Source organism: Cucurbita maxima, unplaced genomic scaffold, assembly GCF_002738345.1.
Source record: "Cucurbita maxima cultivar Rimu unplaced genomic scaffold, Cmax_1.0 Cma_Scf00048, whole genome shotgun sequence".
In the NCBI taxonomy this organism is placed as follows: Eukaryota; Viridiplantae; Streptophyta; class Magnoliopsida; order Cucurbitales; family Cucurbitaceae; genus Cucurbita; species Cucurbita maxima.
Genome location: NW_019272064.1, coordinates 809,716 through 828,393, shown reverse-complemented (window position 1 = coordinate 828,393; position 18,678 = coordinate 809,716). Strand labels below are relative to the sequence as shown.

The 18,678-nt window shown below is 37.9% G+C and overlaps 4 protein-coding genes across 6 annotated transcripts in view; 2 read left to right on the top strand and 2 right to left on the bottom strand.

Moving 5' to 3' along the window:
* LOC111471047 (serine/threonine-protein kinase TOR) overlaps window positions 1-3,004 on the top strand; it is a 39,435-nt gene extending 36,431 nt beyond the window's left edge. Inside the window, exons 48-57 of the mRNA XM_023116735.1 lie at window positions 6-166; window positions 283-456; window positions 576-704; window positions 785-868; window positions 1,375-1,436; window positions 1,520-1,592; window positions 1,677-1,811; window positions 2,109-2,282; window positions 2,350-2,615; window positions 2,835-3,004. Of these exons, the coding sequence (XP_022972503.1) occupies window positions 6-166; window positions 283-456; window positions 576-704; window positions 785-868; window positions 1,375-1,436; window positions 1,520-1,592; window positions 1,677-1,811; window positions 2,109-2,282; window positions 2,350-2,615; window positions 2,835-2,853 (1,277 nt within the window). The 3' untranslated portion in view covers window positions 2,854-3,004. The remainder of the gene's footprint in view (window positions 1-5; window positions 167-282; window positions 457-575; window positions 705-784; window positions 869-1,374; window positions 1,437-1,519; window positions 1,593-1,676; window positions 1,812-2,108; window positions 2,283-2,349; window positions 2,616-2,834) is intronic.
* A 1,505-nt stretch (window positions 3,005-4,509) lies between these two features.
* On the bottom strand, window positions 4,510-7,161 carry LOC111471076 (tubulin alpha-4 chain-like). The gene is made up of 4 exons (XM_023116764.1): window positions 6,934-7,161; window positions 6,121-6,355; window positions 5,642-6,012; window positions 4,510-5,219 (listed from the first exon to the last, which is right to left on the bottom strand). The coding sequence occupies exons 1-4, from the start codon at window positions 7,024-7,026 to the stop codon at window positions 4,563-4,565; spliced, it is 1,356 nt and encodes a 451-aa protein (XP_022972532.1). The 5' UTR covers window positions 7,027-7,161; the 3' UTR covers window positions 4,510-4,562.
* Window positions 7,162-8,364: 1,203 nt separating this feature from the next.
* Window positions 8,365-12,008, bottom strand: LOC111471074 (protein SHORT HYPOCOTYL IN WHITE LIGHT 1-like). 2 transcript variants are annotated; one of them, XM_023116762.1, is made up of 5 exons: window positions 11,749-12,008; window positions 11,431-11,670; window positions 11,270-11,335; window positions 8,698-8,891; window positions 8,365-8,475 (listed from the first exon to the last, which is right to left on the bottom strand). In XM_023116762.1, exons 1-4 carry the CDS (start codon window positions 11,902-11,904, stop codon window positions 8,733-8,735), a joined length of 621 nt encoding a protein of 206 aa, XP_022972530.1. In that variant the 5' UTR covers window positions 11,905-12,008; the 3' UTR covers window positions 8,365-8,475; window positions 8,698-8,732. The 2 variants fall into 2 exon arrangements, with proteins under 2 accessions (XP_022972530.1, XP_022972529.1); XM_023116761.1 differs by having other exon boundaries at window positions 8,366-8,891.
* A 633-nt stretch (window positions 12,009-12,641) lies between these two features.
* LOC111470992 (ribosomal RNA small subunit methyltransferase E) lies at window positions 12,642-18,282 on the top strand. Of its 2 annotated transcripts, XR_002715148.1 has the most exons (10): window positions 12,642-12,927; window positions 13,968-14,041; window positions 14,233-14,375; window positions 14,449-14,495; window positions 14,573-14,681; window positions 14,802-14,863; window positions 15,873-15,987; window positions 16,722-16,882; window positions 18,073-18,135; window positions 18,166-18,282. XR_002715148.1 is itself a non-coding variant. In XM_023116661.1 (9 exons), the coding sequence occupies exons 1-8, from the start codon at window positions 12,685-12,687 to the stop codon at window positions 16,868-16,870; spliced, it is 942 nt and encodes a 313-aa protein (XP_022972429.1). In that variant the 5' UTR covers window positions 12,642-12,684; the 3' UTR covers window positions 16,871-16,882; window positions 18,073-18,282. The 2 variants fall into 2 exon arrangements, 1 of the variants encoding a protein (XP_022972429.1); XM_023116661.1 differs by having other exon boundaries at window positions 18,073-18,282.
* The last annotated feature ends 396 nt before the right edge of the window (window positions 18,283-18,678 follow it).

Sequence of the window (18,678 nt, the reverse complement as noted above, 5' to 3'; positions counted from 1 at the left end):
TCTAGAGTCACCTGTCGTGACAATTGCATCATTTGCAACCCAGCTTGTTGTGATAACATCAAAACAGCGGCCCCGAAAGTTAACAATTCATGGAAGTGATGGCGAGGATTATGCATTCTTACTGAAGGGGCACGAAGACTTGCGGCAAGATGAGCGTGTCATGCAGGTATTGTGTCCTAAAATGTCGGCACAATTTCATAGTTTCCAAGATTTAAGCTTTTACTTTTTGCATTGGAAGTTCACTTATTTTAGCTACCCTTTACTAACCCTGGCTTTGTCCAGCTTTTTGGTTTGGTTAATACTTTGCTGGACAATTCAAGAAAAACTGCTGAAAAAGATCTTTCCATTCAACGGTATGACGTCATTCCACTATCGCCAAATAGTGGATTGATTGGTTGGGTCCCACATTGTGACACCCTGCATCAACTTATCCGTGAGTATAGAGATGCTAGGAAGGTGAGTTTACGTTTACTGGAAGCATTCTAAAATTGGGAATTCATTTCTTATAGCATGAGGCTGTAGTGTCTATTTTTATTCATCGCTTGGATTATTAAAATATTGCTTTGTGGTTTCAGATAACCTTGAACCAAGAGCACAAATACATGCTTAGTTTTGCCCCCGATTATGATCATTTACCACTCATAGCTAAAGTGGAAGTGTTTGAGTATGCATTACACAATACCGAAGGAAATGACCTTTCAAAGGTACTTCTCCATATTTTGTTACTGTTTTATAACTTGCTTGAATTTTCTTTGAAGATATGATCTCACCGTAGCTCTTGTAGGTTCTATGGTTGAAAAGTCGCACATCTGAGGTATGGTTAGAGAGGAGGACAAATTATACCCGAAGTTTGGCAGTCATGAGTATGGTATGTTAATTGATGCTTATTTATTTATTAGTTCATTTAGTTTTCATGGTTCTTTCTAGCCAAAGACAGCTGCTTAAGTTTAACGACCTTTGTCTATGAGTTCGTGCCATTCAGTACTCTTAGTCAAGGTTAATTGATATTTACTTCCCTCCAGCTTAAAGAACTCTTGTTCTATGGTTTTGGGGGAAAGTTGATATTTACGTCCTTTTTGTTACTTCCCTAGAGATGACTCCATTTTGTTATACATTTTATGTCATCGATGGAATTGTCTCTTACAAGGAAGAAAAAAAAAAAAGAAGAAGAAAATAAAACAATAAATAAATATAAAAAATTACAATTAAAAAATTTAAAAGAAGAAAGTGGTGGCCACTGATTCAATTGCTAGCGACATCCGACTTGCTTACTTAACCTTTGGCTTGTTTGCTATACCCATTTATCTTTATTTATTTCTTTTTTTTATTTTATTTTGTTCTTTGATCTCAGGATTATAATTTTTTTTTTTTCAGGTTGGTTACCTTCTTGGTTTGGGTGATCGACACCCAAGTAACCTTATGCTGCACCGTTATACGTATGTTTTTTTAATACTAGTATGCTAATTGATTTGTTGCTTAGATATATTCTCATTTTCCTTGGCTTTTGAGGCTTTTGCAGTGGTAAGATCTTGCACATTGATTTTGGCGATTGTTTTGAAGCTTCAATGAACAGAGAAAAGTTTCCTGAGAAGGTCTTTTCTCAACTTCTAGTTTCTCATGTTTAGTTTTTACTTCCAAGATTTCCCATTTTTAATCTCTTGTTTGTCATGATACAGGTACCCTTCCGATTGACTAGAATGCTTGTCAAAGCTATGGAGGTTAGTGGTATAGAGGGAAACTTCCGTTCCACTTGTGAAAATGTGATGCAGGTTCTTCGATCAAACAAGGATAGTGTTATGGCTATGATGGAGGTATTGTCATGACAACTGACTTCTATTATTAGGCGTACTTTATAACTAATTAGGTATAGTTATGAAAAAACAGACTATTGTCATGCTTCTCTGTATAGGCCGCATCAAAAGTTTTTCCTTACTCCATATTCTTGAATGAAATAGATCTATGTAAATTTTTTTCCATTTCCCTTCTTTGATTGAGCGCATATACTGTAATTTACTGTTCTCTCTCTCTCTCTCTCTCTCTCTCTCTCTCTGTTTCAATACGTGATAGAAGTAGAGGCAACTAGCCCTTTTAACTTTTATTGTTCTCAGGCTTTTGTTCACGACCCTCTCATAAATTGGCGTCTTTTCAACTTCAATGAAGTCCCTCAAATGTCGATGTTTTCGAGCACTCATGCTCCTCCGGTTGTGAATGCTGAAGATTCTGCTCAAAGTCGTGAACTTCTTCAACCTCAACGAGGTGCTCGTGAAAGAGAGCTTCTTCAGGTAAAAACTTGAAACATCAACATTCTTAAGTTTTCTTAGGATGATGCTAATCATTCACATTGCGTAGGCTGTTAATCAACTTGGTGATGCCAACGAGGTCTTGAATGAGCGTGCTGTTGTTGTGATGGCTCGTATGAGCAATAAACTAACTGGACGGGATTTCCCCACTTGTTCGTCTATGTCGACTGCTTCTGTTCAGCTTGCAGTAGACCACAGCACCTTAATAGCTGGGGATTCCCGTGAAGTTGATCATGGTCTCTCTGTTAAGGTTCAAGTTGAGAAGTTGATTGGCCAAGCTACATCGCACGAAAACTTATGTCAAAACTACGTCGGGTATGTCAAAGTTCATTCCTCTTTTTCTTGCCTCTCTTCATCCTCCTATTATATCCCCTCTACAGCATCAGTATCAGTGAAAAACCAATGTACTAACATCTTTTATATTAAGTCGCCATCCTGCAACGGTTGGAGTGTGTGTATGTTTAAATCATATTATTGTCATAACTATCTATCTAGTGTATTAACATCCAACTGCAACTGCTGTTCTTCGTGCAGGTGGTGCCCCTTTTGGTAAATCCGGAAGCAACACTTCATTTGTATATCAGTTCCTGTACATATCATTTCTTTATGTAAATTATGTAAACATGTTCTTCTAAACCATGTACACAACAACACCTTACGTAAAATATATAATCTTAATAATTCTGGGTTTCATTTATCCTTAATTTGTGGATCTTGAAATACAGGACTACTTTGTTGATGTTTTTGGAGCACAGGAAACATTCAAATCTTTTTTTAAAAAAATAAACTCCTTCAAGATTTTGGAATACAAGGGGGGTTCATTTACAGGACTTAATACTTTCTTTACCTGCCAAAAACAAATGAATAGAAGATAATACCTCTAGGCTCTAGTGATGTGTTTATATTGAAATGTTCTTCATGAAAGGCAAATGCCTTCCCTTGATCTTGAAGATTCAATACATGTGGTAATTGAGAACTTCATATTCCACCTCTTAGAAAGCCTTCCTTTCAGCTATCTTTCTTTACTCTAAGAACTAAGTCCAATGTATGAAATGTTGTGGCTTATCGAACCTCGACTTTAAGGGTGTTTAGAGAACCTCGACTTTAGGTGTGTTTAGAAAGTTTGATGACCTAAAAAATTTGAGCAACTCAACCCAATTTGAATGGATGAAATAAATGAAAATTGAAGATTTGGTTGGTTTATAGATTCTTTTAAGAGCTAAATTGGGTTGAATTAATCCATTTGAATCTATTGTTTATTTCTTTTATAAAAAAAAATGGCTTATGATACAAAATTATTAATACCTACTTATTTTATTCTAATTAGTTTCCTAATTATTTTTTGATAAAATAATGTCCTTGTCTCCTTAAAATGAAGGTAATTTATTTAATATATATTAAAATTAAATAGCAAATTTTAATCAAATCTTTCAAAATAAATAAATAAATATTTTATTGAAGATAAACATATGAATAAATTTTACTCTTGAAGATAAAAATATGAATAAATGATTCTAACCCCTCCATCCAAAAATTTTATGGAAAAAAAAATGTATAATTTGGTTGGATTGAGTTTATTATTTAATAAAAATTGTTTAGATTTAAAAAAAGTTTTTTCTATTCTATTAGTATTAGATTAGTTAGTGATCTCGTCTTAGTGAGTCATTTCTTCACTGCTGACACCAGTTTCACTGTTGACACTGAGGAACTGTTGACACCAGTCTGTGGATCGAGGAGAAAGGAGGCTCTAGAAGAGGATTGTAACATGAGAGAAGTAAGGAGGTCAAACTTCAACTCAACCTTGAATACCCTTTGTCGACTTCCTCTCCTCTTTCTGTATTTATGTACATGGTAAGGAGGTCAAACTCGATTCAACTCAACCTTGAATACCCTTTGTCGACTTCCTCCTCCTCTTTCTGTATTTATGTACATACTCCGTCGTGCAAAAGTTCTTTCAGAAAATTTCTCAACCTACAATATAGATACTTTTATTCCATATTTATTAGTGTATACTATAATTGAATACTAGAATGCAACCCAAGGTGTACTCTTGCTTCTGTCATAACAAAATTTAATGATTCGATACTAGGTGTACTTTTTCTCATTTTATCATTTATAATGCCTGAAAAAATGTTCGAAAATAGAATAAATTTAAGATTTAAGATTTAAGATTTATTTAACAATATAGTCAATCTAATAACAATCCTTAACCAACTATATAATAAAATAAAATATAATTTGAATTGATGACGTGTCGAGGGTTCAGTACTCCTCCTGATCGTCATCCTCACCACCTTCATCAGACTCAGCACCCACTTCCTCATAATCCTTCTCAAGGGCCGCAAGATCCTCACGAGCTTCAGAGAACTCTCCCTCCTCCATGCCCTCCCCCACGTACCAATGCACAAACGCCCTCTTCGCATACATCAGATCAAACTTGTGGTCTATGCGACAGAACACCTCTGCCACGCTGGTGGAGTTCGATATCATACAGATTGCCCTCTGCACTCTGGCCAGGTCGCCACCCGGAACCACCGTCGGCGCCTGGTAGTTGATCCCGCACTTGAAACCAGTGGGGCACCAGTCCACGAACTGGATCGTGCGCTTGGTTTTTATGGTGGCAACGGCGGCGTTGGCATCCTTTGGCACAACATCTCCTCTGTACATCAGACAGCAAGCCATGTACTTCCCATTGCGGGGATCGCACTTGGCCATCATGGAAGATGGCTCGAAGGCGCTGCTGGTGATCTCCGCTACAGAGAGTTGTTCGTGGTATGCCTTCTCTGCAGAGATCACTGGAGCGTAGGAGGAAAGCATGAAGTGGATTCTTGGGTAAGGGACCAAATTCGTTTGGAACTCAGTTACGTCCACATTCAGAGCTCCATCGAACCGTAGAGAGGCTGTCAGGGATGAAATCACCTGGACATCACACCAAAAGAACAGTAAACCTTTACGAAAATCATGTTAGGAACTGGAATCTAACTAATATTTCGATAGACTTCTCTAAAAGGTTTCATACCAATAGATAGAAATAATAATCTATGATTATAAACCCATGATTATTCCCTAAATTAATCCATATGAGACTTTCATCCAAACACCTCCTCTCGAATAAAGTACTTCTCCCCTAATCGAAGCTCGACTCCTTTTTCTTTTGGAGTCTTAGTCATTTTTGACAATGCCTTCGAGACTCACAATACTTTCGTTCTACATTTGAGGATTCGCATGGCTCTATACTAAGTTAGATGAACACAGACTCTCTAAAATGGTATGATATTGTCCATTTTAGGCGTGGGATTCCTCCTAACATATTCCCTAAATCAAACACAGTTAAGATGTACCTGAGAGATGAGGCGGTTGAGGTTTGTGTAGGTGGGTCGCTCAATTGCAAGGGAACGTCTACAAATGTCATAAATGGCCTCGTTGTCAAGGAGCACAGAAACATCTGTATGTTCAAGGAGAGAGTGGGTTGAGAGAACACTGTTGTAGGGTTCAACAACAGAGGTGGAAACTTGTGGAGAGGGATAAACTGTGAAACCAAGCTTTGATTTCTTGCCATAGTCAACAGACAAACGCTCCAAAAGGAGAGAGCCAAGACCAGACCCAGTACCCCCACCGACAGCGTTAAAAACAAGGAAGCCTTGGAGTCCAGTGCAATTGTCAGCGAGCTTTCTAATGCGATCCAAACAGAGATCAGCGATCTCCTTGCCAACTGAAACAGAACTTTTCCAATTAGCATAACACAGTCATGAAAAAACTGTGGTGTATGTTCAATATTGATTGAGTAACTTTATACGGATGTGCCAATTGAGATGCTTACTGGTGTAGTGGCCACGAGCAAAGTTGTTGGCAGCATCTTCCTTACCGCTAATTAGCTGTTCAGGATGGAACAACTGGCGATACATTCCAGTCCTCACCTCATCAATGACGGTAGGCTCTAGATCAACGAAAAGAGCTCGAGGAACATGCTTGCCTGCACCTGTTTCACTGAAGAAGGTATTGAAGGCATCATCGCCTCCGCCTACAGTCGTGTCACTCGGCATTTGGCCATCAGGCTGAAAAACAGACCACAAAATTTAGACAACTAGAAATTAAAATTTTAAATTCATTGCGATGCTTATGGAAAAAGAAAAGAAAAAGCGTTCGCCCTCGCATAGAATTCTTAACCTATGTATTCATTTCTGTTCATATATAACAACAGTAAAACTTCTAAACGTAGAAAATGTAATGAGAAACAATGAACTATTTTCACAAAGGTAGATCATATCACGGAAAAATTGAAAGAGAAAACAGAAACATTAGGAGGGAAAACTATCTACTTATATAGAAAAACAAAAAGAAAAAAAGATTGACAAGGTCCTATCCGATGTCCAAAATTTAAGATCCAAACAAGAATTCAAAGCAGATACATAGACATTACATCCATCAGAACAAACAAAAAATTAGCACATGATCAAAGTTTTACCAAACCAAAATTACGAAATACAGAAGTACCATTAAGAAGTCATTCAAAATCGATCAAGCAAACATGCAGTAAGAAAAAAAAAAGGCAGATTAAAAAGAAAGCGAATTGAAATACATCATAACCGCAAATGAAACAAAAAAAAAACGAAGAAATTACAAGGAGATATACCTGAATTCCATGTTCAAGGCAGTAGAGTTCCCAGCATGCATTGCCGACCTGAATCCCAGCCTGACCGATGTGAATCGAGATGCACTCCCTCATTTTTCTCCAGCCAAAAGAACAAAGCAAGCTAAAGCAATAATCGGCGAAGAACAGAAAATCGGATCAAACGAAGGTCGAAAATGGAGACGAAGGCGTTTATGAAGACGCCTTCTTCGGTTAATGTATGTTTCAAAGGAAAATGAAGAAAACGAAACGGAGAAGCATTTTATAGTTGGAAAAATAGGAGGGAGAAATTTCGATAAGCGGAGGTTAACCAGGGTTAGTTAAGGTAATTAATTTTAACTGGCTAGAAATTAACCATGGTTAAAGTTTTTAAGTTTGTGATTTTGAAGCTGTAACCGCTTTCTTTTTATTATTATTATTATTGCCGCTCGAAAGGTCCCGCGAACTTTGACTTTAGTTCTTTTATCTTCCATTACTTTCTAATTTTGTTATTTATTTATAAATATATTTTAGAATTTTACATAAAAATTGTTCAAATTTTATAGCTCCGACTACAACAAGGGCTCGATATCATTATGTTGATAAAAAATGGCTCGAGTTGGTTAAGGGAAACCTTTTAAATTTTGTAGCCCAGACTACAACAAGTGCTCGATATCATTATGTTGATAAAAAAATAGGTCGAGTTCGTTAAGGGAAACCATCAAAACCATTGCAGAAGGGAGTCTTCATGGGCGTTTTAGTATAAATTATTTAAAATTTTGGATGGAAATTGGACCTAGAATCGTGTGCACAATGACCTACAAAAATTTGGATAGTCGTGATGTTTCAAGTCTCAATCTCTATCTTTAGTTTTTAGGAATTACTATTACATTGCTATTTTTTAATTTTTGAAATATTTATGAAAAGTCAATGATAGTACTGTAATAAATATATATATATGAACTCTCAAGAACTTGGAGAACATAGGATGAATATCGAGAAATTATACAAAACCCACCTTTAAAATTTGTTCAATTTTAATCGTTACACCTCTAAATTTATTCTATTTGGGTTCTTGAACTTTCAAAAGGTGTATTTTAGTTTTTTAAAAAAATTTATTAAAAAAAAAATAGTATTAGAGTAAAGCTACCATTAAGTAAAATCTGTGAACATGAGCTATATCGAGAGAACAAGAACATGACAAAAGCATAAGGGGAGAAGTTAAAGTTGTTCAAGAAAAGATAAAGATAAGAGTGGACACATAGAGCCCGGAGGACTTGGTGATCTGAGTTGTTTTTCTCTCGACTATGAAGCTTATCTCTCAAGTAAGATGGTTTTTTTATATCGAGTTACAAACTATAGCAAAAGTTCTATTGACTATCTTTAACATGACTCGATCAAACACATTGTTCTAACTTCGTTATCATAAAGTTACTTCATGTTCATACTACGTCACTATAAATTTGACTTCTCAAAACTATATTCAGAATTACAAAAACAATCAAAAGGAACGTTTTCTAACTTGTTGAAATACGTCGATGCAAAAATCCGAGCAAGGAGATTCACCTGCCTTACACGTGCATCAACAGTAAGTATGTAAACTTGGAAAAGAGACCAAACCAACACTTAACCCATTACTGGATTGAAGGTTTCAAACACTTGTGGATTAAAACACCTTTCTATACAAGAACAAGAATTTACAGATCAAAATGAGATAAACATGAAGGTCCATTATTCTAATCTATACCTTTTCATTTCATTTTCTTTGGGGGGGTTGCCATCACTAACCTTGCAAGTTATAAGCAGTTGAGTGATTGAGGAGTTCAGGATGCGGGCTGCGCACCAGTCCAGGCATGGGGCTGATCATCATCCAATTGATCGAACCTGTGGCTGCGGATATCTTGTAGATATAAGATGCCAGTCCACACGCCACGAATGATGAGTATGCTCACAAATACTGCAGTTCCAAGTGTGCATATCACCTAAGATTTCACATAGCAGCACAGGCAGTTCGTTAGTGAGAAGAGTTGAGAGGCAGGGGAAAGCGGTATTCTAATATTTTTTACGAACTTTCCCTCCTCGAGAAACTTCGAAAATTAGGTATGGCCTCCACCGATTTTCTTTTTTTTTTTTCTTTTTTTTCTTTTTTCTTTCTTGTGAGTTCCCACATCGATTGGAGAGGAGAACGAAACATTTCTTATAAGGGTGTGGAAACCTCTCCCTACTAGACATGTTTTAAAACATTGAAGGGAAGCCCAAAAGGACAATATATACTAGCGGTGGGCTTGGGCTGTTACAAATGGTATTAGAGTCAAGACACTGAGCAGTGTGTCAACAAGGACGTTGGGCCCCCAATGGAGTGCATTGTGAGATCCCACATCGGTTGGTTGGAGAGGAGAATGAAACATTCCTTCTAATGGCATGGAAACCTCTCCCTAGTAGACGCGTTTTAAAAAGTTTGAGGGAAAACCCGAAAGTGAAAGTCCAAAGAGGACAATATCTACTAGTGATGGGCTTGGGCCATTTCAGGAATGCACTCGAGATCCCATCTGAGATCAACCCCTCTTCTTTTGATCTTAATTAGTATCAACTTGTATGAAGTTCTCTGTTCTTCCTAGAACAGACCCTTTTAAGACCGTCTCTTGAAGGATCGACTGTCTACAAACACCAGTAAACTCGATAGTCAATCCGTACCAACAGACCAGTACCTTTCATGATGAACAAAGCCATATATCACCAAGATTGGCTCTATAGTCATATCCTACTAACAGAGCTCTGTGTGTTGGTAACTAAAAGTAAAACATCTTGGTCTAATGGTTAACTTGTTCTCACTGGAAGCTTTTCAACAGATAAACATACTCCAAGTATCTATATCTCTAACAGAAATTTAACGCATACTGTCTGCAACCACCAGTAAACTCAATAATCAATCAACATCAACAAGCCAGCGCCTTTGGCTACTTCTGAGAAGACAGAAAATAAAGCAAATAACATATAGGTTCATTCTTTATGCCTTTTGTAATATTGGCTGTGTTATTATGTGTATATTTGTTTTTGTTATTTATATTTGTAAAATTGGTTGTTGGATGGTAATTTTTTTTTTTTTTTTTGAGTAGAAACCTCTCTTTAGAAGATGAGCTTAAAAAACTAGTTTGAACGAGAAAGTCTAAAGAGGACAATATCTACTAGCGGTGGGCTTGGGCAGTTACAAATGGTATCAGAGCTAGACACGGGCGGTATACCAGCGAGGAGGCTGAGCCTCGAATGGGGGTGGACACGAGTCGGTGTGCTAGTAAGGACATTGGACCCTGAAGGGGGTGGATTGGGGGGTCTCACATTGATTGGAGAAGGGAACGAGTGCCAGCGAGGACATTGGGCCCTGAAGGGGGGTGGATTGAGAGATCCCACATCGGTTGGGGAGGAGAACGAAACATTCTTTATAAGGATGTGGAAACCTCTCCCGAACAAACACGTTTTAAAAACCTTGAGAGGAAGTTCGAAAGGAAAAGTCCGAAGAGAACAATATCTATTAGCGGTGGGCTTGGGCAATTACCATAAGAGAACCTTGTATTGATTTAGAAATGATAAGATTCTAAATAGAATCCTACAATGAAGCCCTTCTAATTAGTCTCGATATTTTGTTAATTCAAGAGATACTCACCAGTTTCAAAAGTTTTCTTGTTTCGTTCCCCTCTCCAACCGATGTGAGATCTCACAACCTACCTCCCTAGGGGGGGACCAGCGTCCTCACTGGCACACCGCTCAGTGGCTGGCACTGATACCATTTCCGTTAGTATCACCGTAGATATTGTCCATTTTGGTCCGTTACGTATCGTCGTAAGCCTCACAGTTTTAAAACACGTCTTCTAGGGAGAGGTTTCCACACATTAATAAGGAATGTTTCGTTCCCCTCTCCAACCAATGTGGGATCTCACAATCCACCCCCTTGGGGGCCAGCATCCTCGCTGGCGCACCGCCCAATAACCGGCTCTGGTACCATTTGTAACAGCTCAAGCCTACTGCTAGCAAATATTGTCCGCTTTAGCCCGTTACGTATCGCCGTCAGCCTCACAATTCTAAAATGCGTATGCTAGGAAGAGGTTTCTACACCTTTATAAAAAATGTTTCGTTCCCCTCTCCAACTAACGTGGAATCTCACATTTATGTTATTAGTTGAGGTTTGCAACGCATAACCAATTTATCAAGCAAAGTGTCATGACAGTTCCAGCAGCATTATTTTGGTCGAATTTCAATACCCAATTCTCTTTTGCAATGAGAAGCTTACAACTATCCATACATTGCCAAGGTAACAAATCCATATGGAAATAGCAAAGAAAACGCATGAAATCGATGTATTTACCTCAAGAAATGCCTTCAAAACCCACAGAAATGCCAGCATTAACACCCCATTGACACAAAATCCCACCTGAAAAAACAATTACTAATACACAATTCACCAACAACAGTTCAGAAAAAAGGAGAGTCAATGATTAAGCATAAACAAACCAAATAAACTTCTACCAGTTTAGTAGGGATGGATTGGGGAAGAACCGATCGCACAGCCTTCCGGGCTCGCCTCGAGACTTTCCTGAAAACATTCTCAACAAACTGAACCAATAGATCCAAACTTCTATCCTCTTCGTCATCTTCATCCTCCTCATCCTCCTCCTCCGCCTCCTCCTCCTCTCCACCGATTAAGTCGAAGTCGGAGCCAATCGAGCCGTTCCAGTTGCGCCGATCATCCACCGGATTATCAACTCCCTGGAACACAATCGAGCAGATTGAGAGCAAAAACACACGAAAAAAAGGTCAATAAATGGGAAGAGAAATCCGATGAACCTGAGAGAAATTGGAGGCTCTTCTGGAAGCCCGGAGGAGCGCGTGAGAAATTTGGAAGGGTTGGGAGAGAAGCCAGGTTCGAGAGGTTGGAAATGGCGGTTGATATTGAGGAACGGCGAAGAGGGACGGCGGTGAACGAGCGACAAGTAAGGACATAGTCAGCTGTAGAAGAAGGAGTATTGCCCGGCGATGGTTAACTGTCGCAGAGGATTGAGTTAAGGATTTCCCACGTAAAGGGAACCTTTTCTTGTTTACAAAACTTTTTTCTTTTTCACAAATATTTGAAAAGTTCTATTAACAATTTTTAAAAACATTTTTGTTTTTAAAAATATATTTCTCACGTACTTTGTTCGATAGAAGGTATTTGATGAAAGTCTCACATCGGCTACTTTGTTCGATGGGAATGTTCGATAGAAGAGCTCGGGAATTAAATCTACGTTGACTATTTATTTAAATTACATGTTTTTTAAACTTTCTTAAGGGGTACCCATGGTCATGGTTCTTCACGGGTGTCTAACTGTGTGTCAGATGTCACAATCATATTTGTACAGTGCGTGTTGTTCATGTCGTGTGTCATCATATTTCTGTTCTAAACCCATTTTACTTGCTTTCATGTGTAATTAAGTCTTTACTATTCCTGTCATGTCAATGCCGAGATGTATAACCGACATTCATTAGATTAAAATACCTCAAAATATACTATAAGGGGATGTGACTAGTTGTCTATTCTTACCCGAGTTATATGATATCAAAGTTATAGTTGTTGCTTATTCACTTTTAGCCTATAACACTGCTTTAAAACGGTCTCCCAACCATTTTCTAGCTTAGGTTTTATAAAAATATTTTTATGTGAAACATGATTTAAAATAAGCCTTAATCCTCGCATACTTTCACTATAAGGTCCCTTCCCTACTTCCAGCGAGAGCTGAGAATTCCATGCTTGTTCAGGGTTGGAAGCTTGAAAGCGTCACACCAGCGGCAATCCTCATGTTCCATAGTTGTTCTTCTTTGCAGATGCGAACTATAGGAGCAATACGACCTCAATTGACGGAGTTATTCGACCGTTCGTGTTTCAGAAGCTTCAGAGTTAGAGCTCTCTCGTCTTCATCTCTGGCTTCCTCGAATCAATCCCGCGGTGGTCTTCCTCGCTTCTTCTCCCAAGTTCTTCCTTCTTATAAGGCAATCCATCTCTCTCTCGTGTAATTTTCATGTTTTTATATGATCGGAAATTGTTTATATAGTTGTGTATGAGGTTTTGATTGTGAAAATTTGAAGAACCGAATGATTTGCCTCGCGCTGTAGCTTTTACTGTGACTACACGAGCGGGATTGTGTTATGTTCTGAATGCGGTCTGTCCATTTGAATGGATGATTACAAACTTTTTATTTTCTAAGTGAGCCGATATTCGCCTTTCCTACCGAAAAGCTAACCGAACCGAAGGAAATTACTGGGAAGGGCTATAAAGAATCTCATTCCATCCTCCCTTTCTTCCCCTGTTTTCGAGATTGATATAGCCCTATTGAAACCTAGCGGCTAGAGTTGCATTTCCGGGCTAATAATCCACTTAATCCCCAAATAGGCACTTGAACCCTTCTCCGGCAAGGTATAGAACAACTAAGGTGTGGGTCCTCCTCGCTTTGGTTCAGCTTATGCGGTGACCGAGAAGCAAGACCTTGAACTCAACCAGCCATTGATAATCACTTTTGTGGTTCCCAATCGGGATGGAGATTCCAGTCCAGTGTAGGAGACACCTTATTCATGATCTAGGGGTCCAATGTAGCCTATGTTAAGCGGAGTGTTGGTGACTCTAAATTTTGGAAGACCAAGGAGGCGTGTCATTATGGGTGGTGTTTGATCCATGAAATGTTAATTATGGAGCTTTGTGTTCTTGTGCAAATTTGGAATGTTTTAGATGGTTCTTTGTGGGGGAATTGGTATTTATGAACTTATGAGATGGATAATGGCATTTACTAAGATGAAATTGGATAGGATGGATGGTTGTTTCCCTAATGGTATCCCTATTGGTTTCTTCAAGTAAGTCTTTTAGGAATTTGTCATATAATGATATTCTAGTGAAGCTGAACTACATTGTTTAATTTCATGTTGTAGTAAGCTTAATGCTTGATTTGATTTGATAATTTTGTAAAGTGAGATTGTGATGCTTGGTTTGATTGCGGAACTGGAACTACTGTCTTAACATATGCTTCATCGTTATCCAGGGTGATATTATTCGTCTAGAAGGCGATGAAGTCTGGCATATGACTAAAGTTTTGAGGTTGAAGACTGATGATAGGTACTATTTTTAATAGTCACTACAAGAAATAATAAATACGATAGCTTACGAAAAATGCTATCGTAGACTTTTTATAGCGTTTTTCGTACTAGTCGACATGATTCACTATTATCTGGACATGTGTGTCACTGGCTAGATCCTTCTATCTTTATCTGTTTGTTTTCTTCATGATAATTGGATGTAAATTAAAGGGTGGAGCTGTTCAATGGAAATGGAGGTTTAGTTGAAGGGAGCATAAAGAACATTCGTGTCAACGGAATCGACATTCTGGCAATGGAAGATCCAAAATCTGTTCTACCTCAAAGCACACAGTGGCATGTATTTGCAGCTTGTGGTGAGATTCTTTTGTAGAATCATTAACTGTTTACTGCATCTTGTGGCATGGAATTTAACATGTCTTTGTTTAGGTACTCTAAAGGGCGGTCGTGCTGATTGGCTTGTTGAGAAATGTACAGTAAGTAAATGACTACGGTGTTGCAAATGAAAATTTTTACTTCCTAATTATCTTGCTGCCCCTTTCATTTTATCTAGGAACTGGGTGCCAGTAGCGTAACTCCACTGCTAACAGAACGTTGCGCTACCATATCTGATAACCGGGTGCACAGATTTGAACGTATCACATTGGCAGCAACTAAACAATGTGAGTCAGTATTCAAGTAAACTTTCTTCACCTTGGGAGTGGGAACTTGAGACAGTTCAATTTGGCTTGTTGGTGTTGTCTAATTACGTTTGGGAATTTTTTATGTATCCTTCATCGCAGGTCAAAGACTGCACCAAATGAGTCTGAATTCTCCATTGAAGATTGATGGTCTTTTGCACATTGTGAGTTGCAGCACAATTTTCTTCGTGTACTTTATTGACCTTTGTGCTTGGCTTGGCTAGCATAATTTTTTTTTTTTAAATTAAAAAATCATAAAAGAATTATGGACACTTGGGATAATTTAAGAATTAAGCATATTTCGACTACAATTGGTCAAGTCCTTGTAATATTTGTTGAGGATTGTTGGGAGGGAGTTCTACGGGATGATCATGGGTTTATAAGTAAGGAATACATCACCATTGGTATCAGGCCTTTTGGGAAAACCAAAAGAAAAGTCACGAGAGATTATGCTCAAAGTGGACAATATCATACCATTGTGGAGAGTCGTGGTTCCTAATATGGAATCAAAGTCATGCCCTTAACTTAGTCATATCAATAGAATCCTCAAGTGTCAAACAAACAAGTTGCTAGCCTTGAAGATGTAGTCAAAAGTGATTCATGTGTCGAACAAAGGGTATTCTTTGTTCGAGGGCTCCAGAGAAAGGAGTCAAGCCTCGATTAAGGGGAGGCTATTCGAGGGCTACATAGACCTCAGGGGAGGCTCTATGGTGTACTTTGTTCGAGAGGAGAATTATCAAGGACTGTTGAGAATTATTGGGAGGAGTCCCACGTAGACTAATTTAGGGAATGATCATGGGTTTATAAGTAAGGAATACATCTCCATTGGTACGAGGCTTTTTGAGGAAACCCAAAGCAAAACCATGAAAGTTTATGCTCAAAGTGGACACTATTGTGGATAGTTATAGTTCCTAACATATTGTTAGTTCAAGCTCATATGTCCATTTGATGTGGCCTTCTTCATCAAATGAATGTATTTTTTCAGAAGTTGTGTTGATAACCTGAGATATACTGATAAAAACGAGCAAAACAACCTAAACAACCTAAGGGGTAGAGAGAACCCTTGGCCAGAGAAACCACAAAAGAATTTCATAGCATTCTATACTACAAGTTCTTTTTCTTTCTTTCAACTTAATTTCATAACTGCCTCAGTTTTATTCTGCTTCCCTGTAGATTAATGAGTCGAAGCTATCTTTTGTAGCAGTTGCAGAAGCAACCCCGCTTGTAAGTGCATTAGCTTCAATTGAAACTGAGTCTGGTGGGCTTTTGGTCGTCGGACCTGAAGGAGGTACATTTTATGATAATCTTGCTTTAAAAGAGGGTTTTAGGGTAGTTTTCAACATTCTGATGATGTGTGTATATGTATATATATATATATATAATCTTTATTTAATAAGTAACCGAGTTTTCATCAAGCAAAATGAAAGAATAAACAAAATGAGTACAACTCCGAAACTTTACCTGAGAGTAAAGGAATGAAATCCTACTGAAAAAAATCTGGTTAACAGACGCCCATAAAGATGCATTTAACCTCACCTCCTCTGACATCTTCTCCACCCCTCTAAAAGTTTTACCATTCCTCTCGAACCACATACCACGAGATTATTATTTTATCACGAAAGAGAGAATTCATCAAGGTTTCATCCATCGTACTCTTTACCAAGAATTTGATCGTCATGGAAAATTACCTATGTTATCTATTGTTAATTGTCCACCTATAAAATAATGTTATAACAGCCCAAGCTCACTGCTAGCAGATATTGTCCGCTTTAGTCCATTACGTATCGTCGTCAGTCTCACAGTTTTAAAACACATCTATTAGGGAGATGTTTCCACACCCCTATGAGGAATACTTTGTTCCCCTCTCCAACCGACGTGTGGGATCTCACAAATGTGTCATTTTAAATATGCTAGTTATATAAACTAGTACTTATCATTTAGTGCATTGCATTTTTCATCCTTTCTTTCTTTTCTTTTTTTTTTTTCTTAACATCTTTTCTTCTTCTTCTTCGTCTTCTTCAGACTTCACCGAAAAAGAGGTCAACATGATCAAAGAAGCTGGTGCAATTGCAGTTGGTCTTGGCCCATATCGACTTCGTGTTGAAACTGCAACAGTTGCAATCTTATCAACCCTGATGTTATGGTCTGACTCGAAAAGTTCTAATCGTTAATCTCTCTTTCAGGTTAGCCCTTGTCTGTTTGTGTATTGATAAATCAAATTTTCCTGCATATCTATTTTGTTCTGTTTCAAGGATGACAAAGGGAATGGGTGCCTATGAAATAGATTTTGAATGCAGTACATGAATACAAGATGTACCAATATCAAGTTTCAATAGCGTAAGATGCGTTGTAAAAATCTTAAGGAAAAGTCCGAAAGGAAAAGCCCAAAGAGGACAATATCTGTTAGCGGTGGGGTTGAGCTGTTACAAATGATATCAAAGCCAGATACCGTGCGGTGTGCCAACGAGGATGCTGGGCCTCAAAGAGGGTGAATTGTGAAATCCCATCTCAGTCGGAGAGGGAAACAAAGCATTTTTTATAAGGGTGTGGAAATCTCTTCTTAGTAGACGTGTTATAAAATCTTGAGGGGAATCCTAAATGGGAAAGTCCAAAGAGGACAATATCTGCTAGTGGTGGGCTTGAGCTGTTACAAATGGTATCAGAGCTAGACACAGAGTAGTGTGCCAACGAGGACACTGGCCCACAAGGAGGGTGGATTGTGAGATTCCACATCGGTCAGAGAGAGAAACAAAATATTCCTTATAAGAGTGTGAAAACATCTTCCTAATAGACGCGTTATAAAACTTTGAGGGCAAGGCCGAAAGGGAAAGCCATAGTGAACAATATCTCCTAGCGGTGGGTATGGATTGTTACGCCTAGAAATTTACCTTTCTTCCTATTGAATGGACAAAATTACATTGTGTCATCATATCGAGATCTCAAAAGCGACTAACATCAGTTTATTGCTTCATCTCTTATCGACCTAGTAGATGCTACTCATTTTTTCTAAAACTGGTTGGCCATATCAGACCTACCCATGAAAGTTAACCCATCCCAAACTCACCAACGTGACTTACAGTAAAAAACCAGGACATTTCCCATTAGTTTTCACTTGTTTTAATTCTATTTACTGATTTACTGCAATGCTCCATGGTGAAATATAGTCTTAGAAGAACAATACTAACAATGTAAGGTAGTTTCTAGCATTGGTTATTTAGGTTTATAAGGTTGAAGGATTGTTGTTCATACATAGTTATTGTCTTGCGTTTGCTAGATAGATCATCTAAACGATTCACCCAAGCTTGGGAGTTTCTATTAGAACAATGGAATCCATTCTAGTAGCTTCAGCCTTTCTATGCTTCACTGTGTACAGGATATCATCAAGATCAGCACCATTTCTAAGCCTTAAAGTCGAGCGTTTGAGGCATGGAGCATGTCGACAATTTGAGACATTCTACAAAACAACTTGAGCGCGGTTTGATAACCATTTTTTTTTTTTTTTTAGATTAAACCTAGAAATACTACTTCTATCTATCTATGTTTGTTATATCTACTTTCCAACCATATTTTCAAAATTCATGCACTTTTTGAAAATTAAAAAAACGGTTTCAAAACCTTATTTAGGTTAAGAATCTAAGTGTTTCCTTACCTTAAAGAAAAATGACCACCGCAATGAATTTGTGTAAGAATATACACCATTTTTAAAAACTAAATAGTTGAACGGTTAGAGATGGGAGGAGTGTTCCACATCTCTTGCGAAGGTTGCATGGTTAGCATGAGTAATTACATAATCAATATAAGGAAAATTTGTAGTCGTTGATCATAGTTGCACAATATTAGTAGGATTATGATAATTGTAATAAAGAATATAATCTCGGAAGAAATTGTCATCTATTTTGATTTTGGTAAGTAAATGGCCTAAAAATATATTCCTTTGTTCTTCCTTCTACCTCCAAAATTAAATGTAAATAAAAATAAA